Source organism: Natrix helvetica, assembly GCF_964273705.1.
Source record: "Natrix helvetica genome assembly, chromosome: Z".
NCBI lineage: Eukaryota > Metazoa > Chordata > Lepidosauria > Squamata > Natricidae > Natrix > Natrix helvetica.
Window position 1 is genome coordinate 128,356,971 of NC_138554.1, and position 22,248 is coordinate 128,379,218.

Consider the following 22,248-nt stretch of genomic DNA (forward strand, 5'->3'; position numbering starts at 1 on the left):
AAGTCAGAAAGTTTTTAAGTAAGCTCTGTAACATTTTACCACCTTTCTTGCCACGGTTGTTAAGTGAATCACTGCAGTTAATAACATGGTTATTAAGTGAATCTGGCTTCCCCATTGAACGTGCTTGTCAGAAAGTTGCAAAGAGAGACATTTGTTAACTGAATTTTGCCCCATTTTATGACCTTCTTTGCTACAATTAAGTGGATTACTGCAGTTGATAATCTGGTTGTTAAGTGAATCAGGCTTCCTCATTGTCTTTGTTTGTCAGAAGTTTGCAAAAAAATGATCACAAGAGATTGCAGTTGCCTAGCATCTGAATTTTGATCACATGATCAAGGGGATGCTTCAAAGGTTGTAACTGTGAAAAAAACAGTCACTTTTTCAGTGTTATTGTAACTTTGGCCACTAAATGAATTTTTATAAGGACTATCCATACGTGCATACTCTGTACTCCAATGTTTCCATCCTAATAAGAATTTTGGGAAATAACAAATTGTGGGGGTTGTAGTGAAAACAAAATGTGAAAGGGAGCGTTATTGCTACATGGATTCAAACTCTTCTGAGAACTCAAGGCACCAAAGAAAGATTGGGGGGAGGGGTTTTTAAATTTCAAATACACAACGACCCTGTGAGGTAAACTGGAGTGATGGAGCGACAAGGCTCCGGTTTCTCCTCACGTTGCAGCGCCTGGCAGAGAGATCCCCTCCCCAACCCCGCTGCCAGCCTCCGCTAACAACGCGTCACTAGCAACCACTCCTGGCAAGCTTCTGCTTTACTCCTCCCCTACTAAGGAAGCCGAAAGGAGGGCAATTTTCTTCAAAATAACAGACGCGTTTAGAAACGCCCTCTAGGAAAGAGGAGGGAATCGCGGCGTGCTCGGGACTTCCCCGCCCCTTTTCCCTACTCCTCCTCTTTCCTCCCCCCGCGCGCAAGCGGGTCCCAAGAAAGAGCCGGTGACGTCACTCGCCCTTCGATTTCACGTGCCGTTCATCTTAAAAAAAAAAATCATGCCGCGCCCCCTTCCCCTTCTTGTCCGAGCGCGCGCGCGCAAAAGAGATACGGCTCCCCTTCCCAGCCAATCACGAACGGGGCCGGTCTATATCTCCTCCCCCTTGTCCAGAGACTCGCGCTTTCTCCTCCGGGACGTGAGCTGAGAGGTGGGGGGTTAAGGAAAGAGCCGTACGCACGAATTAGAGTGAGGGAAGAGGCGAGTATCAAACTTTCAGGCATTAGCCAATAATCTTCCTCGGACGGGGGCGGGACTTCCGCCGGGAGCCGGAAGAGAGGCTCGTGGGTCTCCCTGGCGTTCTCTCTTCTCTTCCCTCTCTCTCTCCCTCATATGTGAGCGAATTGTCCCCGCTGCTTCTTGGCGTCGGAAACGTTCCGGGGCTCGGACCCGCCGCCGCCGCCGCCCCTGCCTCCGTCCCTGCCTTCTCCTGCTGCCGCCGCCGCCGCTCCGCGCCCTTCCCCTCCCGCTTGCCGCTTCTCCCTCCTCCCTGCTGCCGCCGCCGCCGCTTCTCCCGTGGGCGCCGCCGTTTCTCCCCGTTCTCGCTCTCTCCCCCTCTCTCTCTCACCCCCTTCCTGGGACTTGGCGGCGGCGGAGGCGGGGGAGGAGGTAGCGGCGGGGAGCAGGAATAGTAGCAGGAGCGGCGGCAGCAGCAGCAGCAGAATTCCCGACCCGACTTCCGAGCGAGCTTCCTCCGGCCCTCCGGGGCCCTTGATTAGCTCTGGGTTTTGACAGGTGAGTCGAGGCCCCTTTCCCCTCCTGGCCGCGGTTTCCCAGTTTTTCCCCCCTCCCGCACCCGCCATTTTCTCACCCGAGGCTCTCACGGGGGGCGGGGCTGGCCTCGGCCGATGGGTCCGGATTTTCAGGCCTGGTTCTGCCGTTCAGCTTCGCACTGCCTCTGCTCGGGGGGCTCCCTTCGCGGGGAAAGGAACATGCCGGGTTTGGGATGGGTCGTCGTCGTCTTCTTCCTTTCACCCCACTCCTTCCTGAGGGCTTCCCTTCCCCTGGGGCTTCCTTTGCCGCAAAGCCCTGGGTGGGGAAGAGAGGAGAAAAGGAGTCTCCCCCAGTGCCTGCTGGCCTCGTTCCCGACCCACCCCAAGGAGGGAATCCCGGCGTTTCGGCTCACTTTCTCTTTCTGTTTGGGCTTCTGCCGTTGTGACTTTCTGATAACCTGTAAAGTTTGTGGGGTAACACCAAACTCCGAAGTACTGAAAGCTCTTGGAACTGACACACCTCTCTTGTCGGTCGCTAAAGGAGTAGCAAAAAGGTGGCTTCCTCCCCCTCCCGCCCCAGCGCTTAGGTATACCTTAAACAAGTGGTTCCCAACCTTTTTTTGGCCATACCCCAAGTAAGCATCTCTAAAATCCTTGCGCACCTCCCTCTCCGACATATAATTCGCACTTTACTCAAACAGTGAACTTCTCACGCGGAGGAAGCCTAAAAGGCCATTAACTTGGTTTAAACAAGGTTTCAGATTGCACCATTCAAAATCAAATTGCCCCTCTGTTGGGAACTGCTGCAGCTGAAAGGCTTGAATTCATTGGCCTGCCTGAACTCTGTTTGTGTGGCAGCTGTGTTTTGTATTGCTTTAAAGGGGAATGTGGGAAGCCTTTGTAGATAAACCCCTTTTTCTTCTTACGGCACTTAAATTGGAAAAGCTAATGTGGCAGATTTCTACAGATTAAACAGTAAACAGAGTTGGAAGGGACCTTGGAGGTCATTTAGTCCAACCCCCTGTTCAAGCCACTGTATTAGGGATTCAAACTACCAACCTTTCTGATGGACAAGCTCAGTGTCCTAGCCACTGAAACACTTAGTCAATCTGTAGATTAATTGCTGACATGGATATCATGTTAGACTGTTTTGACTTTAAAACAAAAAACAAAAAAAAACCCGATTGGTTAAAGGAAATAAAGTTACATGTACCCCAGTAGTAGACAGAAAACTGCCTACTAGGATTATATGTCATCAAAAAGGGAAATGTGTTTTACCTTGGTTGCATGTCACTCCCACAAGAACACCCAACAAGAAGGAAAAGATATGATTCCTAATGATACTGAAAGAAGTATAATTAGGAATCATATCTTTTCCTTCTTGTTGGGTTTGATTCTCTGTGCATATATCATGTGAATATAAGCCACTTATTTTAGAAATAAAGGAGGTATATTTACACTGGAAACAATTCAAACTTTAAGACAAAAGGCACTCTTTTTAATGATATACATATTTAATCAACAGGTTATTGAGAATGTTAGTAGCTATTTCCTATATGATACTTAGTTGAATGTCATAATTGACAGTGGTACAGTTGTAATTGGAGTTTGCAAGGTCAAAAATAAATATATGTGAGGTCATTTACTAACGTGTCAAAGTGTTTTGGCGTAAAGAGAATCTTTTTCCATTTAGAGTATTAACTCTGACTGGATAAAAATCTCTGCTCCATTTAATATGAAAATAAGTAGCTGACATTTTCATTAATCTCAGTCAGGCGTTTGTCAAGGACCAAAGTAGCAGAGTTCTAGAAAAATCAGCGAGGTTGAAATGCAAGCACTGACCTCGAGATAGTCTAATCCTTGCTATGTCAAGCACTGACCTCGACAGTCTAGTCCTTGGTATGTGCTCTTTACAGTCTGCAAGCAGCAGTTTTATGTCAGAAGCGAGTTCACAGGAGACGCGTTAGGTCCTCCAGCAAGTGTTTCTAGACTACTACTTTAAATTTTTGTTCTCCAAAACCATCAGTTCCAATTGAAAGGATATATGTAAGTATCTGTAGCCTAAAGAGTTATGTGATACAATTATATAGCTAATTACTGTATGCTTATATAAAAAATGCTGACCATTCCATTTGGTTTCTATATTCTAATTCCGTTATAAATCTGGTATAGCAAATCTTTTAAAGACATTTTAAAGAATGCAGATGAATGGCATAACTTTATGAACTAATGTTTCCTTCATCAGGAACATCCAATAGAATGGATTTTAATATCAAATTTATGCCTTAACAAATCTGTTATATTTAAGGTGCCCCAAGACACTGAGCTGGTTTTATTATAACAAAAACTGCTACTTTTTTGTAAGTGATTATATCTGGCAAATTGCTAAATAGATGCCACATTGTCTTCTAATTATAATGTGTATTTGAAATGGATGTCATACATAGAAGTTGGCGTCACCATTCTAAGCATATTTATTTAGATGGAGTTCTGAGTTACTTCTATGGTATTTTGCAGTTTTAAATTGATCAAATGTATTTATTTGCCTATTTTTTGTGTGCAACCACTACATTCTGATAGTATTTGTATAGTGCTATATGCATTTGTAACTATAACTTTTTGAAATATTTTTAGAATTGATACAGAGAACTGCTAGGCTTACTTGCATGGCATGATTTACTAGAGGATGCAATATTTTCTCAGTGTAAGACAGAAATACATTATGAATTATATATTGAAAACCATAAACATTGAAAGTTTTATATCTATGTATCTTAATCTTGGCAACTTTAAGCTGCGTAGACATCAACTTCCAGAATTCAAAGCTGCCAAGGTTCAGAAACGCCATTTTATGTAATATATAAATGAGTGTGAAATAGTAAATTTACTTGCTGTTAAACATGAGAGGCTTTTAGCAATTTTGGTTGTAATTTCAAATAATTTTAAAATATTTTTTGAAAATCTAGGTACAAATAGCAGGTAGGATTTAAAGCCTAGTATAGTTGACAACTAAGTTTATTCCTTTTAAATAACACTTTTAGATTTTTTTGTTTTATAAAATATATGGTAGGTTGTGGAGACATATTGAATCACTACTATATATGATTTTAATAGTTCCAGGTCTTTTCCTGCTTGAAATTGGCATTCCTTATTGTCTTCTCTTGCAAAATACATAAAGTATGCTTTGAGGAACAAGTACATCTTGCATTCTTCTCAATACCTGATTTACATCTTTAAAAGGTAACCTAATATTTTTTCTAACATTTGTTACTGGTGGCTCTTCGTGGATCAGAGAGAAAATGGGGACTAATCAATCATATGTGCTAGTGACTCAATATTATGCAAAGTAAGTTATTAGATTTAGTAGCAGTGGCGGGGAATATGAGAAATATTTGGCACATTTATAACTTAGTTCTGGTTTGATATTGCCAAAGGATTAAATTATTTTTAATGAAATTCTGCCACTGACTCTTCCTGTACATGATTCCAACTAGAAATATTTCTGACTTAAGAGTGAATAATAATGATTTATTTTTAGCTTATGATCAAGTTTTTTGTCTCTGAGTAAGCTGCAGTTTATATTTAGTGTGGTAAATAAGCTGGAAAAGATAAAGTTTTGTTTAACCATAAATGTTGCCAGAAAGACAAAATGATCAAACTATGTGGATCAACATCTTAATACTTTACAAATTACCTAGAATCTTTTGCTATTGCCAATGATGACCAGTACGTACATTCCCTTTGACTCCCCAGGCATAGCAAACCAATATGAAATCACAAACTTGAATGTGAATACAATTTTTGTAGCTGTCAGCTTTGTTTACTTTGACTAGCTGATACCCATACCGTAATAAAAACACAGTTTATTATATAGCAAATGCAACAAACTTTTTGGAATATTAATGTAGTTGAGGGCATCAATGGATCAGGGTTAAACTATTGAAAGCAGTGAGTAGCAGCATACAACTGCTTTGTGATATCCTCTTTTAAAGCAAGCAACTCTTTACTTCCCTGTATCCCATCCCATGCCCAAATTGGTAAGAGTGGTTCCAAATAGAAAAATACTCAAATTGAACCGAGAGGACACAAGTTTTTTTTTTTATCCTTACCACATAACAGCTCAGTTCTTTATTTCACTTTGGATCAGTCCTGTGTGAGTGATTTAAAATGAACTAAAGATTTGAGCTAAAGCTTTGATGATTTCTCAGCCAGCCTTTGTATCTATATTGGTACATTAAAATGAAATTGATAGTAAAAAAGAAATTGTATCAGAGGTAGGAAGATTTTTGTTTTTCTTGTAATTTTGTCCTTGAACAGAATGGCTACATATATTGGTTCTGCTGGCCTAAAATGGCAGGCAAGTCAACGTGTTTCTGAAAAATATGCAGAAATTCTGCTTCACTTTGCAAAATGTTGACAGCCAACAATGCAAATGTATATGATACATGAATGGTTATTATAGTAGCAAGTTAATAGCTAGAAATACTTGATAGAGGAAACTGACTTCAAATAATAGGCTTCTAAGGTATGTATAATTAAAAAGGTCTAGGTGTGTTGTCTAAACTATAGTTTAGTTTGGTTTTTTATAATTGTATGACACATGGTTATGTTATTTCCCCAAATTAAAAATAATTTTGAATTGTGTTTCCTTGAAAACATCTAGTTATAATATTATGAATTTACAAAGTTTTACCATACTTGTTTTTCATACTCAGTAATGTTAATACTTCACTGACTCTCTTCAGGCTAATTTGTGAATTTTAAAGAAATACCCTAGAATTGTTTAAATAAAAATTGGTGACTTTTCAGGAATTTAGGATAGATTTTTAAAATATCTACCTGTTTAAAGCTAGTATTTCTTGCTTGTGAATTTTTTAATATTTTAAAAGTATGTTCTTTCCTTAGCTACCTCAGTCTGAATTGATTGAGTATCAGAAATACATTTGAAACACTATGAACCTTCCCTTGAAGTTTGCTTCACAAACAAAAAATTGTCAAGCTTCACTTGGTCCTCAGATCAATTGCATGAAAAAGTTTATGCACCCCTGGTCAAATTATATGTTTCAGTGAATCCCTAAGTGAACAGAAGCTGACGCAATATCTACATACTAGAATGTTAAACATTACATCTTTCTGCATATTTCAATGCATTCTTACTAGTTTTGTGCAGTTGTTTGTTTATTCAAGATAAGAAAATAATAAATATGGATGGGATACAAGTTTGGATACCCTTTTCAGTTAGTATTTGTAACACTTCTTTGGCAGATAATACAACTTCCCGAAGCCATCTAAAAGTGTGCTTGCAGCTCAGAAATATTCCTGGGCCTTCTTACATGCATTGTCACTTGAAATCTCCCCACAGATTTTCCATCCCAGTCTGAGGGCTATGCTACAAAACAGGTGTCCTTTTTCCTATGCTTCATGGTTGATTTTGTAGGTATATTTTGATGTCACCACATACACACATCTCTTGATCAATTCATATTGTGTTACGCTGCAACACAGTTACCTTTTAATATCTTCCCTTCAAACAGAATAACTGCCATTCAAGCATTTTGTATTATTTCTGATGGAACTTTGCTATGTATAAAAAAAAGCATTTTTCTTTTTCCCAAAGTGTTTTAAAATCTGATTCCAGTTCCTGCGTAGTGAACTATTAACTTTATGGGACATATACTTACATAAAGATCACTGGGAAAATATCTTGAGTCATTTCTTTATCATTCCCCACCCAACATCTCTCTTAATTTAATCTGGATAGTCCAGGAATTTCCAGAGGGTCTCATAGGTACAAATAATAGGTTATTTTCTTTCAGTGTCATAGACAGTTAAGTATAGTAATTTTTTAGGAAACATTACACCAAGAATACAGTACTACTTACTACTTGGTGTAGCCATATAGTTTGTTTGAAATTGTTTAAGCTATTAGTATTTTCAGAGTTCTGTGTGAGCAGGATATGTACTTTGCCTGCTGTTAGTTCATATCTTCCAAGTTAAGATCATATGAATATATATCTATAGGACAAATACAGATGGCACTTTTCCCTTTAAAATTACTATCTGTGTTGAGATCCTATAACTGGACTATAAAACTAATGAACAAATTTATTCTTATGAAGTATAGAATGATTCTCCCAGGTCTTAATTTTATATAATTATAAAAGAATATACTATATTCACAACTATTAGATGTCTTGGTTGTTACTAGATTCCCCCCCCCCCCTGAATAATTGAAGTTCAGGATTTGTAATGGGTGCCTGCAGTGCAGCAGTGATTTGGTTTCATAATAAGCATAGATTTAATCTTGTTACATATATAGCAAGTGTACTGTATCATATTATTTGATAGATTTGTTTCTTAATGGGTTAAATGGAGGCTAATTGCAGTGATGGTGGTGACTCACACCTTTAACTTCTAGGACTGTCTCCTGACCTTGTCCTTCAGATATAGATAGGAAAATAGCACTTTGGAGATAATAATTTGCTAATCCCTCAATTTTTGCTAATTGTTGAGCTTTCTTCTGGCGCCAGAACCATTTGTTTATGGTAAGGGTAAAAATTGTTGATTTTTAATTATTGCCTTTAGAGAGAAAGCCACCTTTCACCTTTTAATTTTTTTCTTGCTTTAAAACTGTCAAGAATGGTTTAAATTCTGGCAGCTTTCAAAGAAACAGTCGGAAAAGCATCTTTATTACTCAGTAGCTGTATTCAAACATTTGCTGTATTTACACATTAATAACAATGGCTCACTTTACATATCACTCTAGATTACATATTACTACATATCACTAATTACTTTATTAATGCTGTGAGTAGCTGTTATTTTTACTGAGCTGCTCTATTGTGGTAGCAAGCAAGTTAGATGTGTTTAACAAACATTTCAATAACATATAGACCAGCCAGATTATTTCTTGAATGTTGGTTAGGTTGTTTACATGTTACTTGGTTAAAATATATAGAAGAATAAGTATACTTAATCTAAGAATAGAGTCACAATTATTATTTTTTATTTATACTGGGCAATAAACATTTCTTCATGCCAGAAGCCTTAGCATAATTACCAAATTTAGCACTTGGCAGACCTTAATGTGAATTTCTCCAATCTCCTCATGCAGTCCATTTGAACAGAATGACTTAAAATCTGGATTTCATGACTTCAGTGTTAGTCAAGTATTTACCTTGTCTTTTTTTGGTTTTTGCTCTAGTCTGAGTTTGTAACCTTTCTGTTAGCCTAATAAAGTTTAACCTAATAGGAATTTTGAAATCTGAAAAGGCATTGGCAATGAAAATCATGATTATAATTTTTCTGTTGTGTTCCTTTAAGTGACATTGAAATTACATTAGAATAATTCATTTTGGGTTATTCCTTTTTTTCACATTTCGCATGTCCAAAATAACTGATTGTTTGAATTATTTCAACAGAGCAGAACTGCCTAAAGAGCAGTTGCTTGAGGAGATTTCAGACATTAACATTAAGTTGTGCCAGTTGCTATGTTTGGTAGTTGTGTCAAAAAGCAGGTTTCGTGGGCTTTCTTGTATAGTTCTTATTTTGGCTTGTTTGTTGCCTGAATGAATTTGGCTTACTTACTTTTTTATTTTATTTTATTGGTTTTCATTTTATTTTATTTTTACTTTTATACAGGTAGTCCTTGACTTACGACCATTCTAAATTACAACAGTCCTCCCCAGTGGTACTTACAACATGCATCCCTGGAATCCTGTGATCACATTTCAGGCATTTGACAACCATCCCACATTTATGGCTGTTTACAGTATGACCCATTTTATTATGTTTTGTTAGAACAGCAAAACAGGATCACAGTTAAACAATTAATTTGCTTAACAACTGCGGTATTCACTTAATGTCCGCCACAAAAAAAGTCATAAAATTGGATCAGTCACACGGGTGGTTGGCCCATTGTATAATCATGATGGCTTACAAATGTAATAAATACATGCCAGTTGCCAAGTGTCTGAATTTTGATAATGGACCATGGGGATGATTAAGTCATTTTTTTCAGTTTGTAACTTCCTACATCACTAAATGAATGATTATAAGTGGAGGACTCCTTGTAGTATTTAAAGCAGCCCCATGCAAAGTGCCTTGCTGTAGTACGTCAAGTGGTAATGAGGACATTGTGTACTACAGTCAATCCCTCTTGCACTGCATAAGGTTATAATTGTTGCACCAGCTGGAATTGGAAAAAGGTCCATCTAATCAAAACGTGCATTTACTTTTCAAGCAGGAACTGTAAATGCCGTAATACCCCTAATCACAAGCCACTTCCTTCACAGGTAATGCTTGCTTGTCAAAAGACAAAACTTGTGTGAGTAGAGAATTCCAATATACAAACAGCAACTCTAGCCTGCTTAGGTTCATCTTTAGTCTGTTTTCTTTCATCCAAGCTCTTGCAAGTGCTGGCTGAAACATCAACAGCATCTCACTTGTAGCCTGGAATGGCAAGGTATAATTGGGTATGATCAGCAAACTGTTAAATGACTTCCAGTGATTTCATACGCATACTAAACAGGGGAGATATGACCACTGCTTTGCACCCCTCAAATCAGGGGCCACAAATCTGATTTCTCACCTCCATCACTAAAAACTGCAACCATTCCCTGAAGGAGAATGACCTTAAAACCATGCCTCTTATCCCCAACTCCCACAGATGATCTTGTAAGATACTATAATTGAGAGTAGGAGGTGTAAAGGGATCAGGAGAGGTGCACTGTTTAAACAACTCTGAATTGATGTAGTCACTTAAAAATTATGCCAACCGTTTGACTTGAGAGACGTTTGTGCAGTTCTATTCTGTCAACCCTGGATTCCCAGTGCAGGCAAATTCTTGATGTGGAAAAAAACGTAAATTATTTTCTTTGGGAACCTAGAACTTGCAGTCTACATTTCTCCGGTGGTCTTTGTGAGTCCACTCAGTGGTATATCCAACTGCAGATCTTGTAATTATTTGACTAATTCACATCCTGTTTTCCAATTAACTCTGCCATAAATGTGTTTTATGAAAATGGCTGATAGTTATGGTTTGGTTAAATAAATAATTCAAACGGTATGTTTATTTGCTTCCTAACAAAACAGTTATGTATAGTATAATGGTTTTAAATTCAAAATAATACACAGGGAATTTGGTTATGAGTTAAGAAATACACATTAATGAAACTGTTGGCATCCTAGTTGTGCTGATAATCTGTTTAACCATACACATATTTGTCAGCAATACAATTATACTTCTATGTTTATTGTAATTATGTTAATTCAAAATTATTATTATGCAATTGTGTTTTTAAGTTTCATACAATGAGGTAAATAGAAAAAAAAAAGATGACACATTCTTGACATTCTTCTTTCGTTAAAGGATGGCATGGTTTTAAAAAGGGTATCCTAATTTGGAACATTACAGTACATTTATTGGGACTGATTGTTACAGAAAGAGAGAAGAAAGTCCTCTGAAGTCACTATTTGTACTCTTCGCTACAGTAAAGGCAATTGGCTCCATGACATGCTTCTGTAGCTATGTATCTAGAATGCTGAGTCGTCACTGGCAGTCCTGCAAAAAAAAGCTGTTGAGTTGTTCCCCATAGTTTGCTGTCACTCTTCAGACCAGACAGTGCTCAAATAAATGCAACACTACACAAATGCAAGATGAATTATTTCAATTTGAACTACTAGATGAATTTAAATGAGAATTATTTCAGTTATCTCAAGCACACTTCTTCAGCTACTTCGCAGCAATCTAGGAATTTATATTAAGATAAAGTTAGTGTCATGCTGATAGTAAGTATGCTTCAGAAACTGCTGCATTGGTTACAATTAGTTGTATGTTGCTTATTCAAGTAAATCTAGCAGCTTGCAATAATTAAAACCAAATCTATCAAAAAGGTTTTTTTAATTACATCTATTTATATTGTAAGCCTTTGCTCTTTAAATTCTCAGTATAGACATATGTCATTAATTAGTTGGATATATTGTCTCTGTAGCTAGAACCCTTAAACCTGGTCATCTTAATGCTAACATCATTTTCAGTAGCATTACTCTCCCTGAAAGATGCCTTAAGCAGTCAAACTAATTTGTTTTCCTATTTTCTCCCGATCAGAGACCAAGACTTTATAAGTAATGGGCACCCAGATAACTTATCAGAAGCATATTCTTTCCAAGATTGACTGTATAATAGATAGGGTCAGTATTTGGTATAACTAATATAGAATTCCCCCTTTGAGGTAGCAGTCAGCTTTTAAAATCTGTGTGCATGTTCATTAGTTAATTTATCATTGGAAGAATAATCACAGTGCTTGCATTACTAATACTTCAAAAAACTAAAACAGTAATTTCTAAATAATGAATCAAGGCACATTGAAGTGCCACAAGAACTTTCTATAATATAACTACATAGGAAGCTATATTTCCACCTACATAGGAGGTTGACCGAATTCTCTTAGGCTTGCAGAGTTGACTGTGTCTTTCTGAGAAGTCTCCATTGTGAGTAGGCACTTGTGTAGTATATCTTCAAAGTTTTTGTTGGTTCACTTGACTAATTGTAATGAGTATCCTCATAGCAAAATTGCCTGTCCTTTGAAGAATTTGTAAAAGTTTGCAACTACGTGAGTGAAATACATAACACATTATAGACAGGGCAAAACTACCTTGTGAATTGAAAACTTGAAAAATGCTGATTATATCCATATCAAATTATGATCTGGTGGCTGGATTCCTGTCACTGCATGTAACCGATAAAAGGTCCTAAGAGATATCCCCGGTCATCTGTTGATGCCTCTACTCCCAGGCATCAAGAAGATGATGATGATGGGTCTGCAGAATAAGGCAGTCACTAAATCATGACTATTTGCATTTAGAAAGGCAAAATAGTCCTATTTAAAATGACAGCACTTACAATTCAGATTATTCTAGTACATAGGTATTATAATTCTCAGATTTTTTTTATAATCAAGATCACACTGGTTTTTATTTATTTCATGGTAGTAAATAGCTAACTTCTATAGTAGTTAAAATTATTGGTACTGGCTCCCAACTGCAATTTTTTTTATATTACAGAAATTTGCTAAGAAAGGTTTAAGTTATCTGTTTATCTTTTGCAGATCAATAAAATAATTTATTTCTGATCATAATAACAATACCACCTCAGGCGTAGATTTAGGCTTTATTATAGATTTTAATACTCTTTCACTACCAATTTGCCAGTTTGAAGCTCAGATGCTTTCATATTTATAAGGCAGAAAAGCTACTAGACTTGCAAAGCATTTCATCCAATTTGCCTGTTGCACATTTTGTAACCTCTGTGAACACTTAAGGTTTTTACGGGTAACTAGTTGAACTGTCAAATCTAAGGTCAAGAAGATTAAACCACACAACAAACAGAGGAAAGTGCAATTATAGAATTGCAAAAAAATGTAATGGTATGACTAACAACTGATAGCAGATGAGCAGAGGGAACAGAATGCATAAACAGAGACAGAAAAAGTAAAATATCTTGTAATTATTCGGATGTTGCTCATTTTGGCGCCACATATTGTTAGACTTTTCAGTTTAGACTCTAATATTTAGAATTGCTTATTGATAAGAATGGCATTCAAGGCCTTGAAAGGAACAATAATGTTGGTGAGAACTGTTTGCTTGAAGTATTCTCAAGTGCAATATAGCAGCTGAAAATAGAAGCCTTCCAGTTGTTCAAGGTGTAATGGCATCTGTTAATAACATATAAGCTGCTAAGATTTTATAAATGAGAATAAAAACTATTGTTGTGTCACTTCCCTCACAGAGAAACATTTTCTCTCCAGGCTGTTATCCAGAGTGATGATTCCTAGCATGCAGCTGGCATGTAGCTTATTAACCTAAAAGTACTTAGCTGGCAGGATGTTTACCTTTGTATAGTGTCGATGATTGTACACAACTTAAGGGGAATGGAAAATGGAAATATCATCCATAACTAAAATGCCAGTGATACAAACGTGTATATAATATGTAAGCTGTTGGTAGATGTGGTCAGCACCTTCAGTTTTAAGCTTTCAATGCTTAGTAGTGTCATTTCTCCATGTTTATTTAATTATATATTTGGTCAGTTAAATGGTAAGTGATGGGCAGAATTAAAAATAAAAGTTAAGAGTAAATGAAAAAATAAAATCACAGTTTATTATAATGGTATTGATAATTAGGATTACAATTTGTCAGGATTATCAAGATTTAAAATTAATCACATATCAAAAATCAAAAGGGTCTTTGCAATTTTATTTTGAAAGGAAGAGCATTCAGAGAATGGATGTTCTAAGCTTAAATGTTATATTCCTGGTTGATATCAAAGGAACATTTGGAAGATGTTACACCTTATGTGGTTCTTTAGTAGGCAAGCAGATTTATATAGGAAAAGGCATTTGATTAGAGCCTCAATTATATAATATGAAAACTTTTAAATTGGTATGGTACCAAGTCAGCAGCTAATCTTTCAGTAACAGTTTATGCTGCAATGACAAGGTAAATCACAGCAATCTTATTAATGCATTTTGCTTGCTACTTGTGGTAAGACCTACACATTGCATTTGATGTTCCAAATAAAGGTAGCCCTCCCACTCCTCCCAATAGAACATGGTATAAGAATCCCATTAGGAAGAGATTAATGTATTAGTTCTAGGGACTAAACTATGCAATCCATGTCATTTCTACATTGCTTACCTCTGGTGTTAAAACTTTAAAATAACTTACCCTTTAAATGCCTCTAGTGATAATTGTATATTTCTGTCAGGATCTCTGCCTGCTCCTTTAAAGAGAAGCCCAAACCTCACCCAAAGGAGGTGAGTTGTGCAGCACTTGGACTTCAAAGGTAAACGTATGTTTGGAGGAACCCACATACATCTCTGTAACTCTTAAAGCAGCTGCATTTTTTCCAAAAATATAAAGGCAGACTTCCATAAGTGCACCACCCCAGGAAAAGTTGCAGATGGATGCTATGTTTCTACTCTTACAAGCTTCAAAATATTTTTAATTGTTAAATTCACAGCACTATAAAGCCCTCTTGTTTTTTTAGATTTGGGAGTCATATTCCCATAGAACATTTCAGTATGATTTACCAATCTCATGAATCTTACAGTCTTACGTAATCTATTATTTCACTGAACAGGGTTTTCCCACCCACCCATTTCTGTTCCTGTTTCTAGGACTGACACCTTCCCAGACTGAGGGATTCTCCAGAACACCATAGATGCAGCACTGTGTTACTGCTACAGAAAAGGGGATCTGACAGGTATCAGAGAAGGAGCCTGCAATTTGAATGTAAGAGGAAGAATGTATCCACTGTATTTGGGATTCCTTCCCCATTCATTTACTAGAGAGAGATCTCCTATTTATTGTGTAGAAAGGCATTGAAGGATGATTTGTTGTGCAGCTTTCAGTTTATAGATTGCTGGATGCTGTGAAGGTTGGCTTTTATTCAGTGTACAGTGTACACTATAATTTTAATAGCATTGTTTTAAAGCCTTTGGAATAGGAATATCTAGAATATTCCTGGATTAATTGTATCACGCAAAGCCTGTATTTTCCAAATGTCAGTATTTTAATACATGGGATTATTTACCATATTTTTGGGACTATAAGACACTCCGGACAAGAAGATGCACCTAACTTATGGGGAGGAAAACAAGAGATAAAAATCTGCCTCCCAGCAATTTGCCTCCTTGCAGCAAACAGTCTGGTCAGCTTCAGCACAGCCTGATTTAGCACAAACAGCTGATTGGCAGTTGGATCGGCCTCCCGGAATACTGAAGATCAGCTGTTCCAGGCTGCAGGGATCGCTGCCTCCCATCATCACTGTCTCTGTGCACCCCAAATTTGGCCTCTGTGCCTCCCATTTTCAGCCCATTCCAGGTGGCAGGGATCACCGCTGCCTGGAACGGGCCGAAAATGGGGCACGTAGAGGCTGAAAATGGCAGCGATGGGTGGCAATAGGTGGTGATTCCTGCAGCCTGGATCAGCTGATCGGCGGTATTCCAAGAGGCGGATCCAACCACCAATCAGCCAAATCAGGCTGTGGTGAAGCTGACCAGGCTGTTCACTGCTTGCTGCAAAGAGGCAAATTGCTGGGAGGCAGAGGCTGAAAAGTGGGGGCCAGCAGGTCTATGGCAACATTTGTTCTATAAGACGCACAGTCATTTCTACTCACTTTGGGGTGGGGGGGAGTGTATCTTCTACACCGAAAAATACGAGTAATTAATAATTAGATAGGAAGAATAGAATTCCTTAGGATAATTTATTATATTTGAATAAGATGATCAGGTGGCATGAACCAAATTATCATTTTGGAGAGCTTGAATTCCCTTTTTACTAAAAAGTTATTTTTTTAAGTACTCAGAAAAGCTATCTGGGAGAAATACATTATTATAATATCAAGTGGTACTTATGATTTGAATGGCAACTATTTCTGGGTAAATTAACAATAATGCAATTTTTGACTAGATATTTTGTTATAATGACTGGCTCCTAAGATTGCAAAATCTATCATTTTGCCAATTCATATTCGCACAAGTCGATTGATATTCAATCAATTCATGTACTCACAACAGTTATTCAAGTCATTTGTTTTAAGATGAATATTGCAAGTCTACTTATTTTTTTTACAATAATTGGCATGTTGTTAAAAAGTTAACTCGGGGGTGGGGAATTAAGCATTTACAAGGCAAGGATTGCTTTAAAGTTTAAATGTCAGAGGTACTCAATGTGGTAATGAATCCCATGGTTACTTTTACATAGTGAGGTGAGTTTCTGAATATACCTACTGCACCATGTAAATACAACATATAAAATGGCTTTAAGTATGTATATGCAGTGCATCTGATCTACATTATAGTATTTAGGATATATTAAAGGAGCAAGTTATACTACATGTGTGACTATACGTTGTGTTGTACAATACATGTAGTAGTAGACTCAAACCCACACCCCAGTTTGCATATACTCTAGGTGAATACAGCATGTTCACTAATAAATGGATGTTTTCCAAATAATTACACTGTCTTCTACTGAGCATGTCATAGCAGTATGCTGTTAATTTCATGTCTGCATAGCTTAAGTTGACACATTACATTGTCAAAGCCTGATAAATGTTAAAGCAATTTATATCTTAATGGAAGTAACTTTGCTAGAAATATTGGGGGAAATGCAGCACAGCTTATTCTATTAGCAGTAGCTTACAAATTTTTAAACCATTATATTATCAACTAAAATAGAATTCAGGATATTTATCCAAAACAATACAGTAGATATTCTGAATTTTAAAAATATTTCTAGTTTTTCTAGCACTTTTTATCAGGCTGGGCAATTGTCATAATTATCAAAAAATTGTGGTGAATGAATTCAATTTTAGAAATGGAAAATTTGTGTTAGGTAAGGAATACATTTACAGATGAGCAGAAAATCTGCCTCTTTCCTTAACACAGTACAGTACTTGAGCATTTTTTCAAATAAACTTGTTATTAATGTCTGTATTATTGTTAGGCACAAGCAACCAGTTCCACATATGAGGGGTTCAAATTAAATATACCTACTTCATTATATTCTACCTATAATAAAAGACTGCTTGCCTTCTTTTGGGAACTAACAAATAAGATTCCATGGAACCTGGGAAGGGGGTCAGTCTGAGGTCTTTTGTAGCTGTGCAGCAACGCAAGGCTAATTGCTCATTCGATTCCTCCTCGTCTTGCTGGTAGTTTACCAACATCACTCCTCCCACAAAAGCCCTTCTTCATTTTCCATGTTGCCTCCAATATCTGAGTGCTCATGGGAAATCCAGACGGGTAGGAGCAATGCCACCTTAAAGGAATTGTCTGCCCCAAGTCTAGAATCTTCCCAGCCAGGTGGCAAGACTTTACGTATCCCTTAATGTCTGCTGCCATCCTAAATCACCTAAAGGTCCACAATATCCTGCAGGGTGTCTTGATGACACTTCCATAACCAGTTGTCTCAATCTGAGGGCAATGCCACAGAAAGGTAAAGATCCCTTACTGTGATCTTATTGATTATCTTTGTAATTGTGGACTCTGCACATCTAGACCTCCCCAATTGGATTCTGAAATTCTGTCTCTTTAGGAACAAAAAAGGTAGGTGCTAAAGTTGATGGTTTTGAGGGTCTGATAAATCCTTTCTGCAAATTGGAATCCAAATAAGATCAACAATTCCTTTGTTGATATTGGATATTGCTTCTTAGGTGGAATTCTGGCCCAGTTTTCTATCAGTGCTGCTTTGTTCCAATCCACATCTGCCAATAACTTGAAACTATCCATGCCTTCTTTGAGCTGCTGAATCTCACAGCTGGCTATCATGGTTCATACTCAGAGGCTCTAAAATGCCCCTTGAATCTGTCCATCAAGTTTTGGTAATTGTCCATGAACTGGTTGTTTCCCTTTAGGATTGGCAGCATCCTAAACTGACAACCCCTTTAGCAAGCTTAGCACAAAGTATATCCTTGTGCGTTCTGGAGGGAAATTATTCAGTTCAACCTGAGTGATAAAGGTTCTTATCTTGTCGCCCCCCCCCCCCAAAAAAAATGATTCTGACAAACCTCCATGGCAACACAGCAAAACTGGCTGTGCAGCTGGAATGGCTGGGGATATTGGCCAGCCAGGATATTGAGTAGCCAGAGCCGCTGGCAGTGGGATGTTCTAAACTTGCTGCTGGACTAGGTGAAGTACCATGGCCTCCAAGTTCCTCATTTCAGTCTCTATCCCTTCCTGAATGTCATACTGAGGCATCACTATATTCTGAGCCGATTCTTTGGGTCTTGGCCATCACAATAAACTTTCTCCTTTCCCCAGAAGTGAGAGATAGAAATCTGGAGAGAGATTAATGAACAAGCAACCAAGTCCTCATGTAAAAGGTTCAGGTTGGCTAATATGTTCTACCTATAGTACAAGTATCTGTCCAGACTACTTGCATTCACTTGGGAGCCAACAGGAAAGGTTCCATGGAACTTGGAGTGGTGGTGGTGTCAGTTTTAGATCTTTTGTGGTTGGGCAAAAGGTCTTTGACTTGCCTGGCTGGTAATTTCCCAACGGTTAATTCACTTTCCTCCCCCCCCTTGTTCTTTAATCTTGTGTTTTGCCAACTTCAGTTTTAACCCATTCTAAAATGAAATCTTGTAAAATTGGCTGAAGTATGTATGTATGTATACATATTACTTGGCATATGGTCTGCTTGTTTAGGAGGAAAAATCTTAGTCATGGACTGTCTCCTATGTCCAAAAAATGTCATAATTATATATGAACATTATTTAATGGTCAATATGTCTAATCAACCTACAGGTAGTCCTCAATTTGCAACTGGTTGCTTAGTGACTATTCAAACTTACGATAGACCTGTTTTGGAACTATTTATGTTCCAGTTCCGAAGTTCCAACGATTGGGCTTCTGCAGTCACATAACCAAACTTTGGGATTCTTGGCAACAAAGCTGTATTTAAGGTCATTTGCAGAACATCACAGTCAAATGACCTTGTTTATACCAGATTTGCCAAAAACTGGGACTTCCTGTTTTTGGCAAAATCACCCCCATGGCAAACCATGGGTTTGCTTTGTTTTTTTTGTAAAAAGAAAGGCCATAAAATTCACAGTCCTGTGAATAATCTGTTTTATGATCCTAACAACTTTCCAACCATCCATTACAATCAGATGTCAAGATCTATCTATATCCATTTGTAAATGCCACATTTCCATGGAGTTAGCTGGGCAGTTGATCAGTTTTCACACTGTCATGAAGCAACGGTGTGGCAGTTCTTTGAAATTTTGACTTTCCAGTTAACTCAAATCTACCAATCCGTTGCCAAATCTTACAGCCAGAAATCGTGAGGCATGTCTGGAGAGTAACTTTGAAGTAATCCAACTAAATTCAGAAAATAGAACAAAGCAATTGAGAGACATACTTTCTAGACGCATAACAATAACTCTAGATTGAATCTGAAGATAATTGAATAGCTCTTTGCACAGACAAGATGAGCCCTCTACATTCCTGCCCCAAGCTATATCTGACAAGCTCTGAATTAATGCAGCACAAGTCACTGTGAAATGACATTTCAGCAAACTAAATGCTAAATAAGTGCTGCTACCAATGAGATAGAAGAGGATTAAATGTTTTATTTATTTATATATATATATATATATATATATATATATATATATATATATATATATATAATCAGATTTTTTTACACAAACTTTCAATATAATATCAACTGTTAATTGTTATGAAGTCTGTTTACTGCTTTCAACTGTATATAAAATAAATTATGGTTTGTTTGTTTTTTGCAGCTTAACTGATCCATATAGTTCTCTTTGAGGAGTCAAAAAGCAGACAGCTCATGACTTCTGATCAGGACACTAAAGTTGTGGCTGAACCGCAGGTGCAGCAAGTGCAAGAAGTTAAGGATAGTTCTCATCTGGTAAGTATTGACATTATCTTGACTAACGGGAGCTTGCAAATATAATTAATTAGACACTTGTATTTTATGCTGTGAAGTACATTTTTGCATTTGATAACTGTCAGGCTATTTTACAAAATTCATTTGTAGCAAGTAGCAATCTTTTCATGCCATTATAACCTTTTTTCCCAGATTTTAGTTAATTAATACTAACTTAAATGAAGACGTTACATAACTGATATTGCCAGTAACAGCAGCCAGCAGATCAGTCATCAAGGTTTCACCTTCAAATCCTATCTGCTCTTAAAGCATAGCTAGAGGGCAAGTATGGTGGGGGTTATAGTTCAGATCAATGGTATTAGTCTAGATCAGGGGTGTCAAACTGGTGGCCCATGGGCTGGATGCATGACACGTAGGCCATGCACACCCGAATGGAAAAAACATTGCAAAATGTCACCTGACGACAACGTGAAATCAAGAGTTTAACACCTGTGATCTAGATTAAGAAATGTACAGTTCTATATTATACTTACAATTTACATATGTTCAGAGTTTCCTACTGCTCCACAAAAGCTTTTATAAGAATGATTCTCTGCTTTTAAGAAACAGTTCATTGGTTCTTCTGGGAAAGTTAGTATCTACAAAATGACATACAAAAATGAAAATGGGAGTGTCTCCAAAAAGAGGTATGGGAGAAGTCACAGTTGGGTATTAACACGGCCTATTTGCCCGGAGACTGAGGTACATCTGAGGACACTCCCACTGCTCCTCCTTCTGACTCTCCAGATTAACATCAGTCTTCGGCCCAGAAGGAGTTATCTTACCTGGCTCTCCATTGGTACGAGACTTTTCTCAGTTTCAAATTTTTACCTCAGATTCCTCACCTCTCTTAACTGCGCCCTTCTTACCGGCATTAGCACAAGCTTGTTGCTGCGATAGCCGAAGGCTGGAACTGCTGGGCGGGAGTGGGAACTAAGCCACATGCCGCCGGCATTGCAGCACGCAATCCCCAAGTCAGCGGAGAGGTGGCTCAATTGGAGCCGGTACAGGTACTCAGACAGCATGGTCACCAGTCGCCATTTGGGAAGCGAGGGCGCACGCATGGAGCACGGATCAGTGCTCCGGGAACAGAGGCCGCAGGCGCTCGCAACCACCACCAGCACCCAGGAGGGTAACTTTGGGCCTGTGCAATGGTGGAGGCCACGAGGAGTGAGGGAGTGGCATCCCCTGGCTCTCTAAGGGGTGCAGACTCAGGTAAGGGACCCTCCCGGGGAGCCAACCCAGGTTCAAGGGGGAGACCCACCTCTAGGAAATGCACCCCCAAGTCCTCCAGGAAGGAGGTCCATATCACCAGGGCTGCTGGGAGGCAGATCAGGGACAGTATCAGTCCTTCTCAATCCAGATTGCGCTTGCTACGCAGGCCTTCTCACCTGGATGAGGATCCTCCTGGCTCTCCGGTCTCCCCATGTGGTGCTTCTAGGGGGGGTAGTCCCTTAACCCCCCCCCCATCGCCCTCCCACCCCTCGGGGGCAAGGGGAGATCCATTTGGCCATAGGCAGCGCTTGGCTCCTCAATCTCCAGACCCTAGTTCAGCATTGGAGCCGCCCACCCTCTCCCCAGCCTACAGCTCAGCTGTACCCAGAGTTCTCAGAGAGTTTTCAGAACGTTACTGCCAGAGCCATTGCTCAGGGGATCGCCTCGGGCATGCAGCACCAATTTCAAGAGTCTAGGCGAAAGTCTCATGGGCCCCCACAAGGTCATCCAGACCAACCCGAACCTACAACTGCCAGGGAGCTCAGATCTTCCTCTCCCTCCACTGCTAGCAAGGGGTCAGATTCGGAGGAGGAGGAGGAACAGAAGGGTCTTGGCTTCCCTGAAGATGAAGACTCCCACGGATGCATGGGTACTCCAGACAGTCAGGTTTGGGCTACGGTTGGAGTTCCGCTCCCAACCCCCGAATTGAGTCTGGATATTTCCTTCCTCCAAAGACCCAGTCAAGCGCTGCTTCATGCGCAAGGCCATCTGGCATGTATTGGTTATTAATGCAGTGGAGCCAGTTCCGGAGGGGGAGAAAGAATCAGGATTTTATTCCAACCTGTTCCTGGT

The 22,248-nt window shown here is 38.7% G+C and overlaps 1 protein-coding gene across 2 annotated transcripts in view; it reads left to right on the plus strand.

Annotated features, from left to right (window-relative positions):
• The first annotated feature begins 1,230 nt into the window (after window positions 1-1,230).
• The window catches only part of LARP4B (La ribonucleoprotein 4B), a 52,551-nt gene continuing 31,533 nt past the window's right edge, over window positions 1,231-22,248 (plus strand). The window contains exons 1-3 of one of the 2 annotated variants that reach the window (XM_081970153.1): window positions 1,231-1,741; window positions 14,898-15,012; window positions 20,033-20,163. In XM_081970153.1, the coding sequence (XP_081826279.1) occupies window positions 20,083-20,163 (81 nt within the window). In that variant the 5' untranslated portion in view covers window positions 1,231-1,741; window positions 14,898-15,012; window positions 20,033-20,082. Of the gene's footprint in view, window positions 1,742-14,897; window positions 15,013-20,032; window positions 20,164-22,248 lie in introns of those variants that run through there. The other variant, XM_081970154.1, reaches the window with a different exon arrangement.